The sequence below is a fragment of the Branchiostoma lanceolatum genome, chromosome 2, assembly GCF_035083965.1.
Source record: "Branchiostoma lanceolatum isolate klBraLanc5 chromosome 2, klBraLanc5.hap2, whole genome shotgun sequence".
Classification (NCBI taxonomy): domain Eukaryota; kingdom Metazoa; phylum Chordata; class Leptocardii; order Amphioxiformes; family Branchiostomatidae; genus Branchiostoma; species Branchiostoma lanceolatum.
This window is the reverse complement of record NC_089723.1, coordinates 24,192,311-24,212,810: the sequence shown is the minus strand read 5'-3', so window position 1 is coordinate 24,212,810 and position 20,500 is coordinate 24,192,311. Positions and strand designations below refer to the sequence as shown.

The window sequence follows — 20,500 nt, the reverse complement described above, 5'->3', positions numbered from 1 at the left end:
AGAACCATGCAAACGTTCCTGAGGTGACGTGTGTTTAATCAGAAAACACCTGTGGTGAGATCAGGCTCCGTCTCGCGCAGGAAATCCCCGGTCTGCCCCGGACCATTACACCAACCTGGGGTGCCATTCCTGCAATCGTACCGCTCACACCCATTCCACTCGGGAGGCGACATCGCTGCGACCGAGCGATCTGACAGAGCGCTCGACGAATTCATGGACACACAAAAAAAAAAACGAATCTATTTACGCTTTGTGTGTTTTGTTGTCTTTTCAGTCGTAATCTTAAATTTTCCATGATGTTCCATTTAACAGATTAAGGGTCACACGAATCCAATTAAGGTCGCAGTGAGGTCGCAGCGTGATCGCCTTCTAGTGAAATGGGCGCCTAAACGATAGGATGTCAGTGCAGCCCACTGTGCAATAAAAGTCTGAAAGAAATCGGTGTCGAAATATTATGTCTTTAGATTTGTTCTTTCTACCATATGTTACTTGTGCATTTTGAAGAAAAAGAAAACGGTTTTAAATCATTCTAATCTCTTTGATTTATCAACGTGACCATGTCTGGCTTTAGCATCAATTGTCCTTGAATGGTATTTGGATGCCAAAGTTAACCTTGATGAATTTGTGTTGACTTTCATTTAATTTTGGTAGGTTAAGACAGTTTACATGGTGTATGTCTTACATTGCAGGTAACAGACAGAAGGACGAAACCAGAAGAGAACGGTGGGAAAGTAAACACCACAATCATGGCGGCGAACAACATGGCGGCCGCGCACGCGCAAAACGGTCCATCAGCAAGGAGCGGTTCGTGGAGACTCTGGTTGTGGTGGACAAGAAGATGTTGGACTACTACAAGGACGATGACGTCGAGACCTACGTATTTACGCTGCTGAACATGGTGAGTGCTTATGCATGGACTGATGTACAGAACACAACTTTGATATTGATTTTTTTTTTAAATACTTTGACATGAGCTAAGTGCCTCGACAGTCTGCAGTGGATAAAACAAAAATATTCAATTTTTCATTATCTCACTTCATTTTGCTACCTCATCAATTGGACGAAGTCAGCGTCAGACTTCCAAATGACATGGTGCACGGAAAGATATTAATCACTGTTGTTTGTCCGTTTACTAATGAATTTGAACTTGAAGGTATTTCTTATCCCTCTGCTCTTTCCCGCTCAGGTGTCCAGGCTGTACCACGACCCGTCCATCGGGAACCTCATCAACATCGTGCTGGTGCGGCTCATGCTACTGGAGGAGGAACCAGTAAGTAACGGTTGACTCTTTCTTCGCCACTTGTAACTACTGTCCTCTACACAAGCAACGTGGCCATTCCATGTTGAGATTTATAACGGATATAACGTTACATAACTTGGAAAGAAATCATTGAAGGTATTACGAAGGTGATTTTTAGGCTACATCGCCCTTTTCCCTATTTTGTACGTTCAGCTATTCAACGTTGGGTTACATGACAATATTTCGGATGGTGAAGCCTGTGTATCATAGACTGGCTCGCTTTAACAGGAGACTATTCTTTCTGACAGGAGGCGTTGTCTATCTCTCACCACGCTGACCACACGATGTCCAGCTTCTGTAAGTGGTCAAAGAGCGTCAACCCTAAGGACGAGTTGCACCCCAACCACCACGACGTGGCCATTCTTCTGACAAGGTACCCACTACTCATACACATCTACCGTATGGACTACCATAACGATGTCTCTGTAGCTTCATTGGTAGAAGTCGCACAGTTCATGAGCTCCTGATTCCAATTAGACCCCGGTCCGACTCCGGGGAAGGGCATCCTGATTGGAGCTGTAGTCGTCTTTCGGAAAGGACATAAAATGGGGTCCCGTGATCAAAGAGTTGTCTGGCACACCCTAAAAGGCATTTCAACAGCCTCATTACTCAGATGGGTGCCTACTGGCTGTATTGCAGATAGAGACGAGACTTCAAAACGACACTGTTTACGGAATAAAGTAAGATTTCCAACATAATTTTACATTTGCCAATCCTTTACATATAACTGCTACGTGATGTAAAATCGGATTCCGTTCTATTCGTCCCCCTACAGGTACGACATCTGTACAGGTATGAACGAGCCGTGTGGCACGCTGGGACTGGCGCAGGTGTACGGCATGTGTCAGCCGCACCGCAGCTGCAACGTCAATGAGGACACGGGACTGGCTGTGGCCTTCACCATGGCACACGAGATTGGACACAAGTAGGCACAGAAATCTCTCATAGCTTTCGTCAACCTCTTTTCATAATTATAAGCTTCTGTATCTGTATCTGCATAGCCGGTGTAGTTAACACACCTACTTTGAAGTCACACGGCGCAGCAGCAGCTGGCTATAATACATGATCTGAACGACCTGTCACATCTTACGGTACCTTTGCATATCTGACTGCAAGTGATATCTAGTGAGGATGATCCTGCAGTACTTGATGACAACGAGTTCCACTCTACGATAATCGGAAACTACCAATTCTTGAACACATCAATGCTAGGTTGAGAACTCTGGTTCTTGAAGGCATGACACAATCGTCTTTTAAAAGAGTGATGACTCTAACTGAATCTTATCACAGTTTCGGCATGAAGCACGATGATGAGAAGAGCGGATGTCAGACGCCTCCCCACAAGCGGCCCCACGTAATGTCCCACCTGCTGACCACACAGACCAGTCCCCTGGCCTGGTCCAACTGCAGCAGGGCCACCGTCACCACATTTCTAGAGTAAGTATAATTTCTATGCTATGCTACTAATCTCCGAGTAGATGTGTGGGTCAAGCTGGTTTTGTCACATTTTACCAGTTTGGTCCATGAAACAAGACGCATACAAAGTAGCACAGTCCTCTGGCCTGGTCCAAGTGTAGCAGGGCCACCGTCACCACGTTTCTAGAGTAAGTAGAATGGTGCGATAATACTTATCTCTAATGCTATGGTCATATTCCTAAACCGGGGCCCAACCGGGCTTTTTGCGGGAACGAAAATATAAGTTTGTGTCAAGAAAGATACAAAAATTATGCTCATGATTAATTTTTTACGTTTTGTTTGTTTTGTTGTCTCATATACATGTATCATACTTTTCATTCCCGCAAACTTCCCAGTCGGGCCTGATTTGGAAATGTGATCCCATCCTTAGCAGATGGGTGCATTTTGCTCGTTTTACCCGTTTTGTCAGTGAAACAAGACAAACTGGCGAAAAACCGATTGCCACACTTTTACCTAGAATTTAATATGATAGTGAGAGGAGATAGCGTCATGGTCAGCTGTGTCGTGCACAAACGCTCTCCTTAAAGCATCGTCTTCTTCATCTGTTCTCCATTGAGGCTATGAACGTAAACGATATTAGTTAAGTGCAGAGGATGGACAGTCTTACGATGTGTTACCGTGGAATTTTAAGACCATTTAAACAGTCCAGGGAAGGGCCGATATATTCTCGAGCCGTAAGTTGGAGTGCCGATTCGCGTGGGCGGATGTTGCCAAAGTAAATGGATCTACATGGTCTTGTTTTACCTCATAACATTGAAACTCGCATTTTCATGACATGTTTGGACGTGGTGAAATGTCAAAGTTCAAATGAACTCCTGTTGTGGGACGCCATGTGCCGTCTGGTGGTTAGGGAGCCGTAAAAGCGTCTGTCAGGAAAATGTCAAATATGCCCCGAGTGTCATTTTGCAAGCTCGAGCCTATCTATCAAGAGACACAAAGTTTACGTTTGCGAACCTTGTTCAGATTAAAGATGGCTTCTCAAGGTTTACACCAACGTTGTAGAAATAAACGTTCCTACACACGGGATGGGCTGGTTTCTCTTTTCAAAGAGTATAGATGCATGCGTTCCTTTCTAACAGTCTTGAGGTTTGATTTTGAACTAGGGGGCCCAAACCTACGCCGCTTCTTCACGAGTCTAAGAAATATCTACCTTTAAAAAAGTCACAACCATAGCCAGTCTAGAACACAAGATATCAAAACTGGAATTCCCGCTGCAGTACTTTAGAAAGCCGCTAGGAACCATTTGGTCCTTTTGACAACACCCACCATCACACCAAATGTCACAAAGATCACTCCACAGCTTCTCGAGTTATGCTGCTCACATACACACATACACACACACAAACACACACACACACACACACACACACACACACACACACACACACACACACACACACACACACACACATACACACATATATATACACACACATACACATACATACAAACACACACACACACACACACACACACACACACACACACACACATACACATACATACAGACGAAAATACAATCTTCTTGGCGAAAGTAATGAAGATTTACCGATAAGCCGTAATTCCCTCCGCGAAACCCCGCAGATGTGTGCGGTAGGGTCCGCCGTGTGTGTGATACATGGTTACCGCCGCTAAGGTCACCAATGCGCGGACCTCTCAAGTACAAAACCTACAAACAGAACAAGGTGCTCCAGGCTAATAAAGGTCCAAACAGGCTCGATAACTTCCGGATCTTTTGTCGCCTGAGACGTCGTGTTGAAGCTGCAGAGTGCTTCTCCAGATTTGGCGGTGATTTTACAGTCCCGTGGGCAGGTCGACCCTCACAAGGTCACAACTGCTTGTACTTACTCTTTGCTTCTAAATTGGCAGATTCATACATCCGCGCTATCCGAGCACAGAACACCGGCGTAGGGCTCTGCAAGAGGCATCTATGGCCACGTCAAGGTCAGATGTGTGGAAGATTGGAGGGCATTCAATTAGTCGGGATGGCTTACAAAAACATATGTTAACACACTCTACCCTCATGTAGAGTCCAAGGACTGCTGCGCGCGAGACTACATGTGGGGTAATCTCAATACAGTGTCAAGTTCGAGTCAATGTTTGTTTCTGTACCGACAGTGTGGACGTGCGGAGGCTGGCTTCTTAAGAAAGGACACTTAAACAGCCAAGAACAACACAGCTGTCTTCACGTTTGTCACGTACCTTTTCCCGCGAGGGTTCGGCAACCTGTTTCCAAAACATGTTCTTTCAGTAAAACAGCAAAGGTCGGGAAGTAAATGCAGAGAAGGAGGAGAGAGATGGATAGAAGTGTAAACGGAAACAAGCTAAGGTGTTACTTACCGCGGGTGAAGCAACACCGTAGAAATCCATAGAAAATTAAATTTCATTTCTATTTCATTTGATTTGAACTCATCACATACTGAAAGGGAGAGCAAAACTGGCGTTTAAACACCTTTACAAGTTGCAATGTTTCACTTATAGGATATGTGCAAGTGACGTCACTACTCACGTGATATATGAATACAAGAGCACTAATAAAAATATTGCGTATGTCACTCTAGTTATAATATATGATGTAATATTCACCAACGTCACGTTATGTCCACTAGCCGAGGGTGGGGCCATTGCCTTGACGACCAGCCGTCTGATCATGACTTCACGTTCCCGACCCTCCCCCCCGGCATGATGTACGACGCTGACCACCAGTGCCGCCTGCAGTACGGCCCCACCGCGTCTCTCTGCTACGGCATGTCGGTGGGTCCTCAGCACACACACAATACTAGAATATGTTTGGGAAATATGGTGCCGTATGTCCTTTGGCGTGGACGTGGGAGTATGGTAGGAAAGGGACTTTGAAAGAAAATGTGAGGATTGGACGGTTCGCGCGACAATGTTTTCCAAAACGTACTTATGTATATGTACCAACTATATTCTGCCATTCTTTTTTACATCCCTTGTATCAACTTTGGTCCACCCCGAGTAATATAGCCTGGAATCCAAACCTAGTATAGCTCCCGAGTCTCTCTCCGCAAATCGAGAAAGCTAGAAAATGCAATTGAGATCTTCTGTTTCCTACAAGTATAAGCTGAAGTTTTGGTGGTATCAAAGAGGTACTGAATATGAATGATAAGTGGCTTCCTTGTTTCCTGCCATCAGGACGTCTGTAACACGTTATGGTGTAACGTGGTGGAGACCAACGCCTGTCACTCTAAACTGGAGTCCGCTGCGGAGGGAACCCGCTGTGGACACAACAAGGTACCATCTTCGTCCTGTTCCGAGTAAAGTATTCTGATCTTCTGAATTTGTTATAAGAACAAGACCACAGTATGACCAGGACCAAAGACACCGTGACAAATCGACATTGTCCAGAACACCTGCCCACATATCAAATATCATCGCAATCCATCCAGAGGTTTTTACACACGCACACACACACACACACACACACACACACACACACACACACACACACACACACACACACACACACACACACACACACACACACACACACACACACACACACACACACACAGTGACACACACACAGTGACGCACACACAGTGTCACACACACACAGTGACACACACACGGTGACACATACACAGTGACACATACACAGTGACACATACACAGTGACACACACACACACACACACACACACACGCACGCACGCACGCACGCACTATATTAAGAGGCAGACGGGCTAAAACTATGCCTCTATTTTTTCATCTTAATATGGATGTATTGTATATCAAACATACTGAAGAATCGTTGTTTACCCTGTACATTGTAGTGGTGCAATAGAGGCAACTGTGTGGCTGAGACAGACGCGCCCCCTGTCGTGGACGGAGGGTGGGGCACGTGGTCCGAGTGGTCCGGCTGTACCAGGACGTGTGGGGCCGGCGTGCAACATGCCATCAGAGCCTGTGACAGTCCGCGGTGCGTATGACCTGGGAGATTTCTCGAAATTCACAATGAATGCGGCTAACATGAAGTCAAGAACTGAATGTGTATGTGTATTTGTCAAGAGATATAGTTCGGAAGGTCGTCATTATTAAGCTTCAAACCAACTTAATGATATTGAGCGAGAATAGCCACAGAACATTTTCAGCAACGCTTGCTTGTGACTATAGTTGTGTTTTACTTCCTCTGGTTTCTACTACCATCTTATAGTGATGTTTACCTCACAATCTATTTCCAAATTGTGACTCATATACGTTTTGTTGTTTAACCCCCAGCCCATCACATGGTGGACGGTTCTGTCTGGGACAGCGAAAACAATTCAGACTGTGCAATGTTGAGGTATGTTCTGTTTTCTCTAGCTCTGCAGTCATTTTTATATTCCCCTCCAGTAGGGAGGGAATATACTGTTTTTGCTTGCCTGTTCTTCTTCTTCTTTCTTCTTTCTTCTTCTGTCCAAAAACCAAGTAGATGTAGGTACCTTTAGGAAAGGTGAATAAGCTATCATCTTACAAACCCTAAACTGCCAATAACCATACCAATCGATGAGTCATGTTTTGATTCCCTGAAGGGAAACTTGACATGATGTCAAGATATACTAATTTTGTGTCTATCCATGCTGCAGGCATGTCCTGAAGGTGAAATCGACTTCCGGGAGTTGCAATGTCAGATGCACGACGATAAACCATTCAAGGGCAACTATTACAACTGGATGCCAGTCACCTATCCTCGTAAGTGTGATATACTAGTACTGTATCTACTTACGTACACACGCCTTCTAACGATCAGCTGATGTAGTGCAGGACACAGGCGTCGCTACTTCTATCCTATGACCTCAGGATGTAGGGCGTATACCCAAACTTCCACATGTAAAGACTCCATTAAACATATCATTCCTATTTCATAAAGGGGGATTTCATCATCACGTACGTGTGCCCATCATCTTAAGATTATTTCATGTGAATGGCCAATCAGCACCAAGGACATGTAAGCGAACAACTTCGTAAAGTATTCATCGTCTTCCCAAAATACAGGAACTTCAACAGCAACAGACAGTATTGAGAAACAGTGATCACTAAAGAAGTGTAGTGTCCATAGAAGTATTTTTACGAAGTCAGTTAACTCAGTTAACGTAGCCAGTCAGTCGTTGGCCATTTATGACTCAAGGAGACAAACTTGTTATCAGCTAAGAAACAATTTTACTGCTATGAACTGTATATGCAATTGCTCTCCATCAAGGCTTTAGGACTGGAATTAGGACTGGTACTGAGTTTTTGAATTGTATATTCTTGTGATTCTTGTGTATTATGTCTGTGCATTATATTTGTATCCAGGGAGCCTAAAAAACAGGTCAAGAGACCTGAGTGTGTCCGCTGGTAAAATAAATAAAATGAATTGAAAATGAAAGACGCCACCTTTCCCTGTGTCCCAGAGTACCCATGTGAGCTCCACTGTAAGCCGAAAGGGAGCTTCTTCTCCGCGCGACTGGAAGAGGTCGTGATTGACGGGACGCCGTGTCGCAAGGCATCACGGGACGTCTGCATCGACGGGACATGTAGAGTACGTTTGAATTGTTTGTTTGTTTGTTTGTTTATTCATGAGAAGCTCAAATCGGCATGCAGGTCGTTTTTCATTTAGAAGTTGCTAGTACTGTTTTAAGTGCATCGTCGTTAACTGTGACTGGGGTTCATTCCAAGACGTACTTCTTCCTTTCGAGAAAAATGAGGGGAAGAAATACAGACGACCGCATAAACCAGTTGGGTCCACTACCATCCCTAGACGGATAAGGACAGTGATAGAATCAGCTGGTATAGCCACTTGCACATATTAGCCTGTTTGTTCGAAAGCTGGCCATTCATTTTTTTCTGCACACGTTCTCCCCAGCCCGTGGGCTGTGACTACATCCTGGGTTCTAACGCGACTGAGGACCGCTGTGGGGTGTGCAGCGGAGACGGGACCTCCTGCGAGACCATCAAGGAGTCTTATAACGAGAAGGAAGGCAGAGGTCAGCAAGAAAACTTAAAATCCCCATTTGTAACAACGCTCAAAACTGACATGAAGACGACGGTTATGTCCTCGGAACCGTGATGTTATTTCAAAATGTACAGATCTTTACACCAATGTCGCCAGTAAGTTTTTGACTGGCTGGTTGTGATAAAGGAGGGGGAACCAAGTCTAATTCGTCACTCGTGCTATCAAGTATTATTCGTACGATGATAGCGAAAGCCTTTTTTTGAAATGTGAGAATAGTATAGATTAACAAAATGCATGTTCGTCGGGAAAATGGTTCTAAACGCATATATAGAGTTTAGACACACGCCGACTAACGACGACAGGTTTCATGAAGATTGTTCTTCATCCCCAGGTTACGTGGAGGCGACTGTTATCCCGGCCGGGGCCCGGAACATCCGTGTGGAGGAGGTGGCAGAGGCCAACAACTTCCTGGCACTCAAGGGACACGACGGAGAGTACTACATCAACGGCCATTGGTTCATACAGGTAATGTTTTAACAGCACTGATTTTAACGATTAGTTAATGTTTTCATACGGTATAGTACATGTATAATATGATATGGTATTTGTATTAGGCCTAGGTCTTGTAGTCATAGTGTCCTATGTTTGCGCCCTTACTATACTCCGTTGCATCAAATGCGTCGCGTTGGTACATGCACTGGTATAATCGACAACAACAATATCAATTATTTCAGGAAGAGCAGTATAGCATTTGTATGTTATATGTTATGTTTATATCAATGGTGTGTTTCCTCTTCTTCTTCTTCTTAATGCCCACAGTCAATTTGCTGACTATTATGGCATATGATGTTTTGAGAGTGCAGCGGGCATTATGTGACTGGTTGTGTTTCGATCCCCCCTAAATATCCTTATTCTTATCTATCAAGTAACATCGACAAGTCCATAACCCAAAACTCATAGTCCAGATTTCGTGCCATGGTCAGTCAACATAGTCAATCAACATGGTCAATCAACATGAAGAGTTATCAGTGGGTGGCAGAGGCACATGACACGAAGGTGTCAAGTGTGTCTGCCTCTACCACCCCACTGGGAAGACCGTTCCAGTCCCTGATTGTTTTGGGAAGGTAGGATCCTGATCTGTATCGGGTTCTGGTATTAATAAGCTGAAACTGTTGATTGTGGGTACGGCGCGGACGTGGCGGTAGTGTAACCAATTTACTCTTAATGATGGGGCATCTCATCATGTCATGTTGGATCTTGTACAGTGCTGTTAAGCGTGCTGACCTTCTACGTTCCTCCAACGATTTCCACCCTAATGAACTCAACATACTACTCACACTAGATGTGTTGTGGTAACGGCCGAGTACGTACCTCGCTGCCCGTCTCTGTACTGCTTCCAGCTTGACGATGTTACTGGTCCTGGTCTGTTACCTGTATCAGTCGCCTGTAGTTGTTTGTTTGCTTATTTATTTGTTTGTATGTTTGTTCCTTTCAGTGGACAGGTGAGTACGAGGCGGGTGGCACGACGTTCCGGTACGAGCGCCATGGCAACAGGGAGGTGTTCACCGCGCCTGGACCCACCACTGAACAACTGCACATCATGGTGAGACAGAGGGTACACGCTACCATAGCCATCATGTTGGTAAAGCATAAATATTCAATGGTGGCGACCGGTCGGCAGTGAAGATTATACATTGGAAGTCTAACAGTTGTTGTGTGATTTATGTAATCTCTAAGCAGACGTAGAAAGGCAAAGTCACGTTTCTTAAGCTCCCGGTTCCTAAGGCACTTGCCCTTTCCTCGGTGGTTAATGTTTTGGCCCATGAGATACTGTCTTTGTCGACATAACGATTTTGCCATCGGAAGATTTCCTTAAAGATTAGGATTTACACCTCAATTTTATCACGTATGAAATTGAATGTCGCAGTTGGCCATGGGCTTTCTGTAGTTAATGTTATATACAACGCTAGTACAAGCTGCAAGACACATGTAGGAACTTCTTGTACTCTTCTCAGCTGCTGTTCCAAGAAAAGAATCCAGGTGTCGTTTTTGAGTACACCATTCCGCGGGAACAGAACGACACAGACGGAGAGCCAACCAGAATCCCAGAGTTCAACTGGAAGTTCAGCGACTGGACGGAGTGTACTGCCACGTGCGGGACAGGTACGGCAATTTTACCCGAGAAGAAAGGGGAAAAGCTCCGTGAATAATTCTTCAGTAAAACGATGAATAAACGTGAACAGCAAAATGGTTTCCTACCAGCTGATAGCTAGTTTGTCTCCTTCAGTCATGGATGGCCAAGGAGTAAGTTAACTTTAACTGACTACGAAAGAAAATTCTGTGGACACTATATACTCTTCGTTTGGTTACTTTTTCAAATCACTGTTATTGTTGAAGTTCCTGTATTTTTTTGGGAAGACGAATAATGCTTCTCAAAGTTCGCTGACATGTCCTTGGTGCTGATTGGCCATCCGTATGACATGGATCTTAGCTGGTGGGCGCATGTGATGAAATCTTCCTTCAAAAATAGGACTGATTTGTATAATGGAGTCTTTATATTACATATAATAGTCATATTCGATGGCCACATAACAAACCATGCCCGGTTATATGTTTTTAAAAAGAATGCATACTCTGTTGTCTCAGGTACACAGCGATCCAGGGTGATGTGCGTGGAGAAAGAAGCTGGACAGGTCGACCCACGATTCTGCAATGCGACCACCAAGCCTGACGACAAGCTTCGAACGTGTAACGAGGATAGGTGTCCCTCAAGGTATGTTTTTCGACCCATGACTAGACTTGCCTTGTATCCAAAGTTCCAAACCTATTACAGCTGCCGAGTCTCTTTTGAGATTCAAAAGAGATTCGGCAGCTGTAATAGTGATAATTGATAGGTCAATCTGAAGAGATGTCTATGTCGTAACGTATTCAGCCTTTTCTTTCGAACTGTTCAATGGCGATCGAAATGTCCATGATGTCTGGCAAAGTAGAAACTTCAAGCTGAACGTTCTGAATGTTTCATGTTTTGACATTTTGTTATGATCCCTACCTCAGGTGGTGGACAGGACTGTGGCAGCATTGCATAGCGTGTTTATGAAGATCAAAATGTCTGGCATATTACAGACTTCTGAATGGTTCAATTCTAACATTCTGTTATGGTCCTTACCTCAGGTGGTGGACAGGACCGTGGCAGCATTGCACGGCGTCCTGTGGGGAGGGCGGGACCCGGACCAGGTCCGTCCTGTGTATCCGCAGTATCGGTCCGGACGAACAGATGGCGCTGCCGTTCGTGGAGTGCATTGCGCTCCCCAAACCTCCTCCCGAGGAGACCTGCAACGAGGATGTCCCGTGTCCCTTTGCGAAGTGGACCCCTGGGCCATGGTCAGAGGTACAGATCATACTGTTTTTTACTGAGTAACTAGTAATCAAATGATATATGTACCAACTGTAGCTGAAAAGTTATGTCTATGCATGACGATGTACAGGCTATATGTGTTAAAGAATAGTTCTTTCTTCTGTTAACGTAGAACCGTGGTTTAACTGGATTGTATGACTGATTCTGATCAGCTATACTGCATGAGAGTCTCTGTAGTGTACTTTTGACACTTGCCAGTAGATAGATAAATAAAACGTAGAACCGTGCAGAATATGGTGGACAATGCATCTACTAATCTTTACTTCCCTGAAGGATGATGACAATCAGATTCATGACAAAATGTCAAGCCACATCTAAGTCATTATTTTGTCTTGTCACAATCTATATATCCCATCAGTGTTCCAAGAGCTGTGGAGGAGGCATCAAGACCCAGTCCCTCACGTGCCAGGGCAACGCCACGTGCGACCCCGACGTCAGACCCAAGACTGTCCTCTGCAACATCCACGTCTGTCCCCCGGATCCCACCACGGAGAGTACCACAGCAGATGTTCACATTACAACAGACGTTATCACAAACACACCACTGGGAGGATCAACCGTTCTACATAGTACAAGGAAAGTTGGAAAGCCAAAAGAAGATAACAGTCTACAAGAGAGAGAAAAGAAGAGAGACTACGGCGAAGAGAACATCATCACGAGATTCAGGGCTTTCATGATGGGTGATGATGCTCACGTCGAAGATAAACCGTTCCTTAGGCGTTTGTCGCCCGCAAAATCAGAAGGAAGTTCTGGCGCACACACAGAAAGAATCAGAGCACATGCAGAAACCACAACTCCGATATCCACAGCCACTCTTACACAAGGTACTCTCTCAGGAGAAAAGCAAGTAATAACGTCATGGTCAAGTTTAAGACTAATGTCAAGTACGCCAGTTGTTGATGACAGGACCAATGATCCTTCCAAAGTTGCCATGGTGAGGACAGCACTCCGTTTGAAAACGGAGACACCTACCACGTCACCGACTACTATGTCGACAGAACGGATTTCTACTCTGCCTCAAACGGCTGCTCACTCCACTGCTACAACTTTGAGCGCCACCGTCAGTAAGGACACAGTGCGACATCGTCACGAACTGCATGGATGGGTGACTGGAAACTGGTCAGAAGTAAGTGCAGCCCAACTACATGTATTGTTAGTATGAAAGTTCATCTGTGATGGTAAATGACATCATGACATTTTTAGTCCCAATGTCTGTTATTTGTTGGTAATGTAAAGTGTAATCCTCATTCATGCATGGATTGTGTCTCACAAATTGTTTGTGTCTCGTCGCATTTTGACTTCTAGTCATGCTTACGTATGTCTGACTATCAGTACGTTTTGCCGAGTCTCATAAACGTTTTGCTCCCCTACCCCTTAGTGTTCCCAGACATGTGGGCACGGCATGCAGGAGAGAGACGTGACCTGCTCTGTGCGACATCAGTGTGAACATAGCAAGAAGCCCCTTCAACAGAGACCATGCTTCGTCCGGCCGTGCGCACTGTGGGTCACTGGCGGCTGGAGTGAGGTAGGCTCATTCACCGAACATTTTGTATTGTAGATAGATAGTGTTAGATTAGAGGCCTACCTAGCCTTTTCTCAGTCTCCCAATAAAGTTTCTCTTTATCTTTCAAACCGATATTGAAGACACATGTAACGTTACACACAAAGATTTAATATGATATACATACAATAACGGATGTCATAATATAAAGTGTTCATTTTAGTACATAAGCCCATTCACTCAACATTTGCAATATTTACTCATACGGCAAGTATTTTTTTTTCAGTCTCCTCAGCGAGCCATGTTTCAAAGTGATATTGAAAAGGATACAAATTATTAATTCGACATTCTATTTGAATAAGATATCATCAGTTAATGTGTTTCTGTGAACACACAGTAGCATGAAGTTTTTTATTCATCTATTTGATTAATTTCATATCTTACTATCATGACAGCGATTCTTTTTGCATACGTACTGGGAATCCACATCAACATCCCATGTGTCCTACCTTAGATTGAATAGAACGAGTATGACGTCATCATGTTGTTCCTTCGTCCATCAGTGCTCGGCGTCCTGTGGAGGCGGTCTGCAGAGGCGACAGGTGCAGTGCCAGGATATGGCCACCAGGAGGCGCAGTCAGGGCTGCGACGAACGGCGAACACCTGCCAACGTGCAACAGTGCAATCTAGAGGACTGTCCCTCCGAAAACTCAGGTAAATTGATAAGGAATGGAATGGGCTGTTTAACAAGAGAACCTTTAAAATCCTCGATCCGATCAACGACGAGTGTGACACGCACGATAACAGTTACTCAAGCAAATTGATAGATTTGAAAATGGTCAGACGTTTCAGACAGCATCCGCTGTCTTTCGTCAGTGACTGAAGCATCTCATTACCTTCATCGACGCAAGTAGTTTTGTCTTGTTAAGAGTATGATTTTGCTTCATTCAATATGTCAATATCTCTCATAATCTAGCTTAGCTGTGAGTGCACCGACAATGAAAAATATATTACAACGCTGACACTAGCTGTTCTATAGCGACGTGACATGCCCATGTTTCTTTGTTTCTGTAGCCCAGAGTAGATGTGCAGGCGACCTGAACAGACCGCACCTGTGCAACATCGTGGTTCGGTTCCGCAGGTGCCACATGCCGCAGTTCCGGGCAAAGTGCTGCAAGAGCTGCGGGGATCCAGTCGTCAACCGGAGAACACACCAACAGAAGAGAACGCGCCAATAAACGAGCCTAGTACAACATAACAATGTCGACTGAAATCGTTGTCGAATCGTAGGATATGTCTTAGTAACTGTCTCTTCTAACTATGTAAATGTTCAGAATAGCCTTGCAGTGGCGATACAGGCTGCTATGGTAAAATATTTTGGCAGGTGTGACCATATTATGAAACCCAAGCGACATGTATAATGTAAGTACTGCCCACAACTTGTGACTGGATTGTTAGAATCGGACACTATTGGTAGAAAAAAGATGGAGGAAAGATTGTCGATCTGTGTGGGGTCACATTGAGGCAGTTGTTAGCAAGCTAAAATCGTGACTGAATTGAAGAGGGCCAAACATATCATGCAAGGATGCCTTTATTACATTTTCAATTCCAATTTCTATTTATTGCTCGTTTTCATCCCGAATTTGTCATGAAAGCTGAGCAATTGGTGTAAATTTTGTTCTGTACATATCTGGTTCTGCACCAATTTTCGTGGGTTATTTTTGGTTTCGTATCTAAATGATTTGAATGAGTAATGCAAGTACATGTAATTCGTATCAGATAATGTCAATAAAACGTCATGTATCATAACTTGTTTTAAAGCTTTGCTTGCCCTTTAGTGCCATGTTATTACTATGGGCGATGTTAACACACAGCCACATTACTGAACAAAAGTCACCGAGTGCACTGCCACATATTGTCGTACTACTATCAGTACATTCTGTTGAGCCATAGTACGATACGTACTTGGACTGTTCAACTGCTGTACTTTTGTCTATCACGTAAGAAAATACTCTTCTGTCATAACCACTTTCCTGAATGCATCGAATAAAGCAACGTATTTTCGTACAACACTGTGTGTAGGCACTTGATTTTGTGTCCGTGTGGTTAATAAGGCACTTCAACAGTGGCCAATCAGTATAGAATATCGTCCAAAGCTGCCCCACTGCTATAACCGCATCTCGTACATGCCAATAAGGTACTAGGTACATGGGCGACACCATCTCGCTCTTTTTTCAATTTCCCCAAATATCCACCACCAATTGTGATAAGCATCCAACTAAAGATGCTTCCTTATGCATCTATTTTGCATGAATGATTTTTCATGGAGATGATACAGAGAGAACAACAAATAAGTACGACAGAGTTGACAATATTCACAAAATTCGTTTATTTCACGAGAAGTCTAATGCGTCTAAAGGAAGAAACGGCTAACTTGTTTACACTGATCAGTTGCTACGAAGGATCCTGTGTACCACATATGCCTGACTTGAGTTGCTTGACATTGTAACAATGCAGCATCTCCTGTTAATGTCTTCATACAATGCAAAATTATACATGTACTTCCCATCACATTACTATGAGCAAAAGAATCTAGCATTGCATGTTAGACTGCATTAGATGAGGACTTTCACTAAAACTAGAAATATACAAAACCCCACAAAAATTTAACTTCAGCCAGCTCATTCACACACATCAACGAAATAATAGTTGGATACTAGTAACCTTATGAGGACAGCAACATTTTCAGTACTACTAGTACCTGTCTCTCAAATCATCGAATAAAGACACCATAAATGTAGGTAACGTAACAACACTTCATCAACACTTTATACATCTGTCTTTTACTTTCCATGTGGATGGTAATGCTCTCTATGCGTCTTACAGAATACTTACAATGGACACTACCTAACTAACCTCAAAGAAACTTCACATTGGCTTAATGATCCTTATGTGTTATTCTACATGGTGGACTCCATAGCGCCTTCCTGTAACACCACGAACGGGCTCCATACATCCTCATGTCCGACGTCCGAGATTTTGACCTCCTTCAGTGGTCTGTTGCGGTCTGATGTTTCCTGCTCTTCCATTTTCCTGACGACGTCCTGAAAAAGATTAACAGACGTTGTGAACACTTTCTCCTTGACCGTGTAGTAAATGTTCGTGTACAGCGTGTTTTGTTTTCGCGTGGCGGTGTCCTCACATTTCTGAGAACACACTTTATAACATAGTGATGTCCCCGTAGCTCAACTGGTAGCAGCCTCACAGTTGAGCTCCAGGTTCCAGTTAGTTCGTAACTGGGAGACCCGGGTCCAAATCTTGGGACAGGACATCTGTTGGGGACTTCGCTCGTCTTTCGGAAGAGACGTAAATCAAAATGGGGGTCCCGTGTTTGAGGAAGTGTCTAGAGTACCCCCCCCCCCCCCGTGTAAAAATATACCCTTTTACTTGCTGATCTATGATCTATGTGCCGGTAGGCACCATAAGTTTCCAGTGCCCTAGGTGTAGTTCTATCTACATCGTTCGCACACACTGTCGTCGATTTATGTGAAATCTTTAAAGCAATTTGCCTGAGCTGAAGACTCAAGAAAAATGAAAACTGTTCTTACCATGCCTTTAAGGACCTTCCCGAAGACGACGTGCTTGCCGTCCAGCCACGACGTTTTGACGGTGGTGATGAAGAACTGAGAGCCGTTCGTGTCCTTTCCAGCGTTCGCCATACTCAGCCAGCCAGCCCCATAGTGCTGCAGCTCAAAGTTCTCGTCCTCAAAATGGCCGCCATAGATGCTGTAACCTGTGGCAGAGGAGCAGACACGTAAAGACTGTGGAAGAGTTTATGCAGTGTACATGGGCTGTGTACCATGTGAACTTACAATGCTAGTAAATTGATTTATTCATTGTACGCGCCTCTATGTTTACCTCCTCAGACGTTTGCTGGGTTGTCCCTCTCAAGATATAAAAAAAACTGTTTGAGGCGCAGGGCTGGAAAATGGTACCCTAAAACCTGCCATTAAGACTGGAAGGCATGGAAGACTTCCATTGACTAGTCTCCAAGCAGAGGTTAGTCTCCGCCAAGTTTTGGACGTATCTCTATGCATTTTTCATCGAGCTTCTATTTTGTTAGGTTTTCTTTTTGTCCACCAGCAAAAAGAAAACCTGCCAAAATAGAAAGCCAGATGAAAAATCTAGCAACATGTCCAAAACGAGCCGGAGGCTAACCTCTGCTTGGAGATGAGATTGAACTGAATTGACTCGTCGACTGAGCATCACGTGTATTGTACAGTAGAATGGCTCCACTCACCCCCTGTGCCGTCCCCGTGTGTGAAGTCTCCTCCTTGGATCATGAAACCCTTCATGACTCGGTGGAAAATACACCCATTGTAGCCTTCTGGTTTCTGTGGGATACAATCATGGATGGCACGTTTTATCTCAAAAACAACAAATGGTATCTTCGTGTATACATGTGTACTTATCATAACGCGTAGGGATAACATGAGCACTAAAGACCACTTGCATTTCCCCAATCTTATTGAAACCTACTTGGTTTCCGTTGATCAATGCTATTAGATGTATCAATATTTCCATCCCCACAAAATATACAAGAGAGCTTCTAGACAAAAAATCTCTGAAAACAGTGGCTCTACTATCAGTACATCATAGTCGATAAGTTGAATGTATGTTGCTAAGACACGATTATATACATGTATACATGTATGTAGTCCAGATGTTTTGGTCAGATCTTATCTGATCTAGTCAACAACAGTAAGCCCCTGTCTTTCAACAAGGCCATTCCTCGATTTTGGTTAACATTCACAGGATTCAGCACTTGTCGCAGACAAATGTCCATGACTTTACGGACACAAGAGCACACGCCCTGGGTTGACCTCCCGACTAACTCAGATTGAGCAAGGTGGTTATAGGCTATACCATCCCTCGGAATGAGTTACATTTCGTCAAAACTATACATGTACCCACCTCTCTCTTCGCTAGCGTCGCGAAATTCCGGACTGTTTTGGGGACGATCTTGCCGAAGAGTCCGATCTCGACCCGCCCCGCCGGCTCACCTCCAATGGTGATGTCAAACCACACCTGAGGGGGGAGGTGAAGATGTCACTTTTACATCAACTACGTGCTATACCAAAACAAAACCTTCAACTGTGACTGAATTAGCTCTACATTTTCCAATAGAATCAATAGAACAAAAAGACTGCTAGAGCATGAAAAAATACACAGAATCGAAGCAGATCAGGGTGGGTGATGCGTTTGGAGTAAGATTCTGATAGAGTTTAGAGGTTTATATGGCAATGTTTAAGAAAAGCATTTGTTTTAATTTGACACAAAAGAAAATCAGTTTTGTCACAAAATCAGGACCCGTAACATTGTAATCCAGGGCCTCGCAGGGGACAAAAGAATGGATGTAACGAATTTCTCTGAATCAATAGAAATGCATTATGACAACCCGTATCCTGAAATTATCGGCACTGGCATCATATTTGTCACATATGACACGTAATTGGGTCACATAATTTATGGCTTCCTTGTTGACGAAAGTGAATGAGCTCCAATCCTTTTGTACGTTTTTTAGACTGCAAAGTATCAAATTACAATATTGTAGTCGTATTTTTAAGGTAACGAGTCGCCTTTTTGTGCCCATTGCAAGCATATTCAACAGTTTATGGGGTCAGCAGTACGGCATGTCAACATATTTAGATAGCCAGACGGTACATGTACCTGTGGGTAGATTAACCGTCACGATACTAGTAGTCAAACATGAAGCTGTGGAGCACCTGAGTCAGAGTCGGAGTATATACTACAGATACATGTATAACCGGGCATAGCACCCGCTCCAACCCTCACTATCCCAGTGTCTCAGGTAGCGTAGCGAAGGTTGGAGCAGATTTGAAGCAAAACAAGACTGGTCCCAAAGATAGTACTAAAACGTGAGTAGCAGGCCTAGGAAAAATGGCCCCCGGGCGTCAACCATCAAAATATGGCGTTTGAATGAATTGAATACCTGTGCCCAGAAACTAAACTGTGTATCCGAAATGTAAACAACGATGTGTAACGTTATTGACAGAAGCCAGTCAGTCGATCATATCCGTGCCTCTGATTCCAGGTGAGGAGGCTTTGTGACCTATAAGCGGAATATAATATCTATGGATTCATACCTTCTCTGTCACCTTTGGCCCCTGTGGATCCTTGTCGTTTGGTAGCAGTAGAAAGATGACGCAGGCCGCCAGGATGGCCGCTATCACTATGGCCCACAGGTACCTCCTCATAAAACGCTGCCATAACATGGTGAAATAGCTTTGGTGTTCTCAGCGACGCTCCCTTCTTCGTTAGACTTCCACAGACTACTGTCCCTTAGACACGGCTAGTTTTGGCGGTATATACAGGAATGAAAACCGGTTGATCAAGTCAGTGTTCCCAAGCGCTGATTGCTTAGCGACAGCATCAGACAAGTGACGTAGGAAGTGCAAAGTTCAAGGGCGGGATGCCCAAGTATTTTGTATTTTGTAAGCTGTAGTGTATATAGCAGAAATTCGCAATCATACACTCACTGCCCGTAATTCCATAACATTTCGCCCGAAGTCCTTATTATCGCATGACCTACTTGTGCATCCCCGTGGATTAAGTTACTAAGTAAGGGTGTCATGACAACGCGGATCGGACGTCCTAAGATTCAACACTGTCTTAGCAAAGGAGGGCACCCTTCATTACGAACTGAGGGCTACCGTGTTCTCATGTCGACCATAGGACGTTCCAACCAACAGAGAATATGGTACATAATGCATCATAGAACATAGGATACATACATGTAGAACATCGAAACTGACCCAAGATGTCGACAGTTGAATCTTACACTGTTAGG

The 20,500-nt window shown here is 44.1% G+C and overlaps 2 protein-coding genes across 2 annotated transcripts in view; one reads left to right on the top strand and one right to left on the bottom strand.

Annotated features, from left to right (window-relative positions):
- LOC136428092 (A disintegrin and metalloproteinase with thrombospondin motifs 12-like) overlaps nt 1-15,679 on the top strand; it is a 34,910-nt gene extending 19,231 nt beyond the window's left edge. Inside the window, exons 4-24 of the mRNA XM_066417376.1 lie at nt 690-898; nt 1,187-1,270; nt 1,549-1,673; nt 2,076-2,225; nt 2,591-2,737; nt 5,386-5,530; nt 5,933-6,031; nt 6,573-6,718; nt 7,018-7,081; nt 7,365-7,470; nt 8,172-8,299; nt 8,624-8,744; nt 9,105-9,238; nt 10,209-10,316; nt 10,729-10,876; nt 11,360-11,486; nt 11,885-12,101; nt 12,487-13,254; nt 13,507-13,653; nt 14,193-14,343; nt 14,704-15,679. Of these exons, the coding sequence (XP_066273473.1) occupies nt 690-898; nt 1,187-1,270; nt 1,549-1,673; nt 2,076-2,225; nt 2,591-2,737; nt 5,386-5,530; nt 5,933-6,031; nt 6,573-6,718; nt 7,018-7,081; nt 7,365-7,470; nt 8,172-8,299; nt 8,624-8,744; nt 9,105-9,238; nt 10,209-10,316; nt 10,729-10,876; nt 11,360-11,486; nt 11,885-12,101; nt 12,487-13,254; nt 13,507-13,653; nt 14,193-14,343; nt 14,704-14,867 (3,488 nt within the window). The 3' untranslated portion in view covers nt 14,868-15,679. The remainder of the gene's footprint in view (nt 1-689; nt 899-1,186; nt 1,271-1,548; nt 1,674-2,075; nt 2,226-2,590; nt 2,738-5,385; nt 5,531-5,932; nt 6,032-6,572; nt 6,719-7,017; nt 7,082-7,364; nt 7,471-8,171; nt 8,300-8,623; nt 8,745-9,104; nt 9,239-10,208; nt 10,317-10,728; nt 10,877-11,359; nt 11,487-11,884; nt 12,102-12,486; nt 13,255-13,506; nt 13,654-14,192; nt 14,344-14,703) is intronic.
- A 315-nt stretch (nt 15,680-15,994) lies between these two features.
- Nucleotides 15,995-20,027, bottom strand: LOC136428095 (peptidyl-prolyl cis-trans isomerase 6-like). Its single transcript, XM_066417379.1, has 5 exons — nt 19,797-20,027; nt 18,604-18,717; nt 17,930-18,023; nt 17,238-17,422; nt 15,995-16,733 (listed from the first exon to the last, which is right to left on the bottom strand). The coding sequence occupies exons 1-5, from the start codon at nt 19,923-19,925 to the stop codon at nt 16,590-16,592; spliced, it is 666 nt and encodes a 221-aa protein (XP_066273476.1). The 5' UTR covers nt 19,926-20,027; the 3' UTR covers nt 15,995-16,589.
- Between the last annotated feature and the right edge of the window lie 473 nt (nt 20,028-20,500).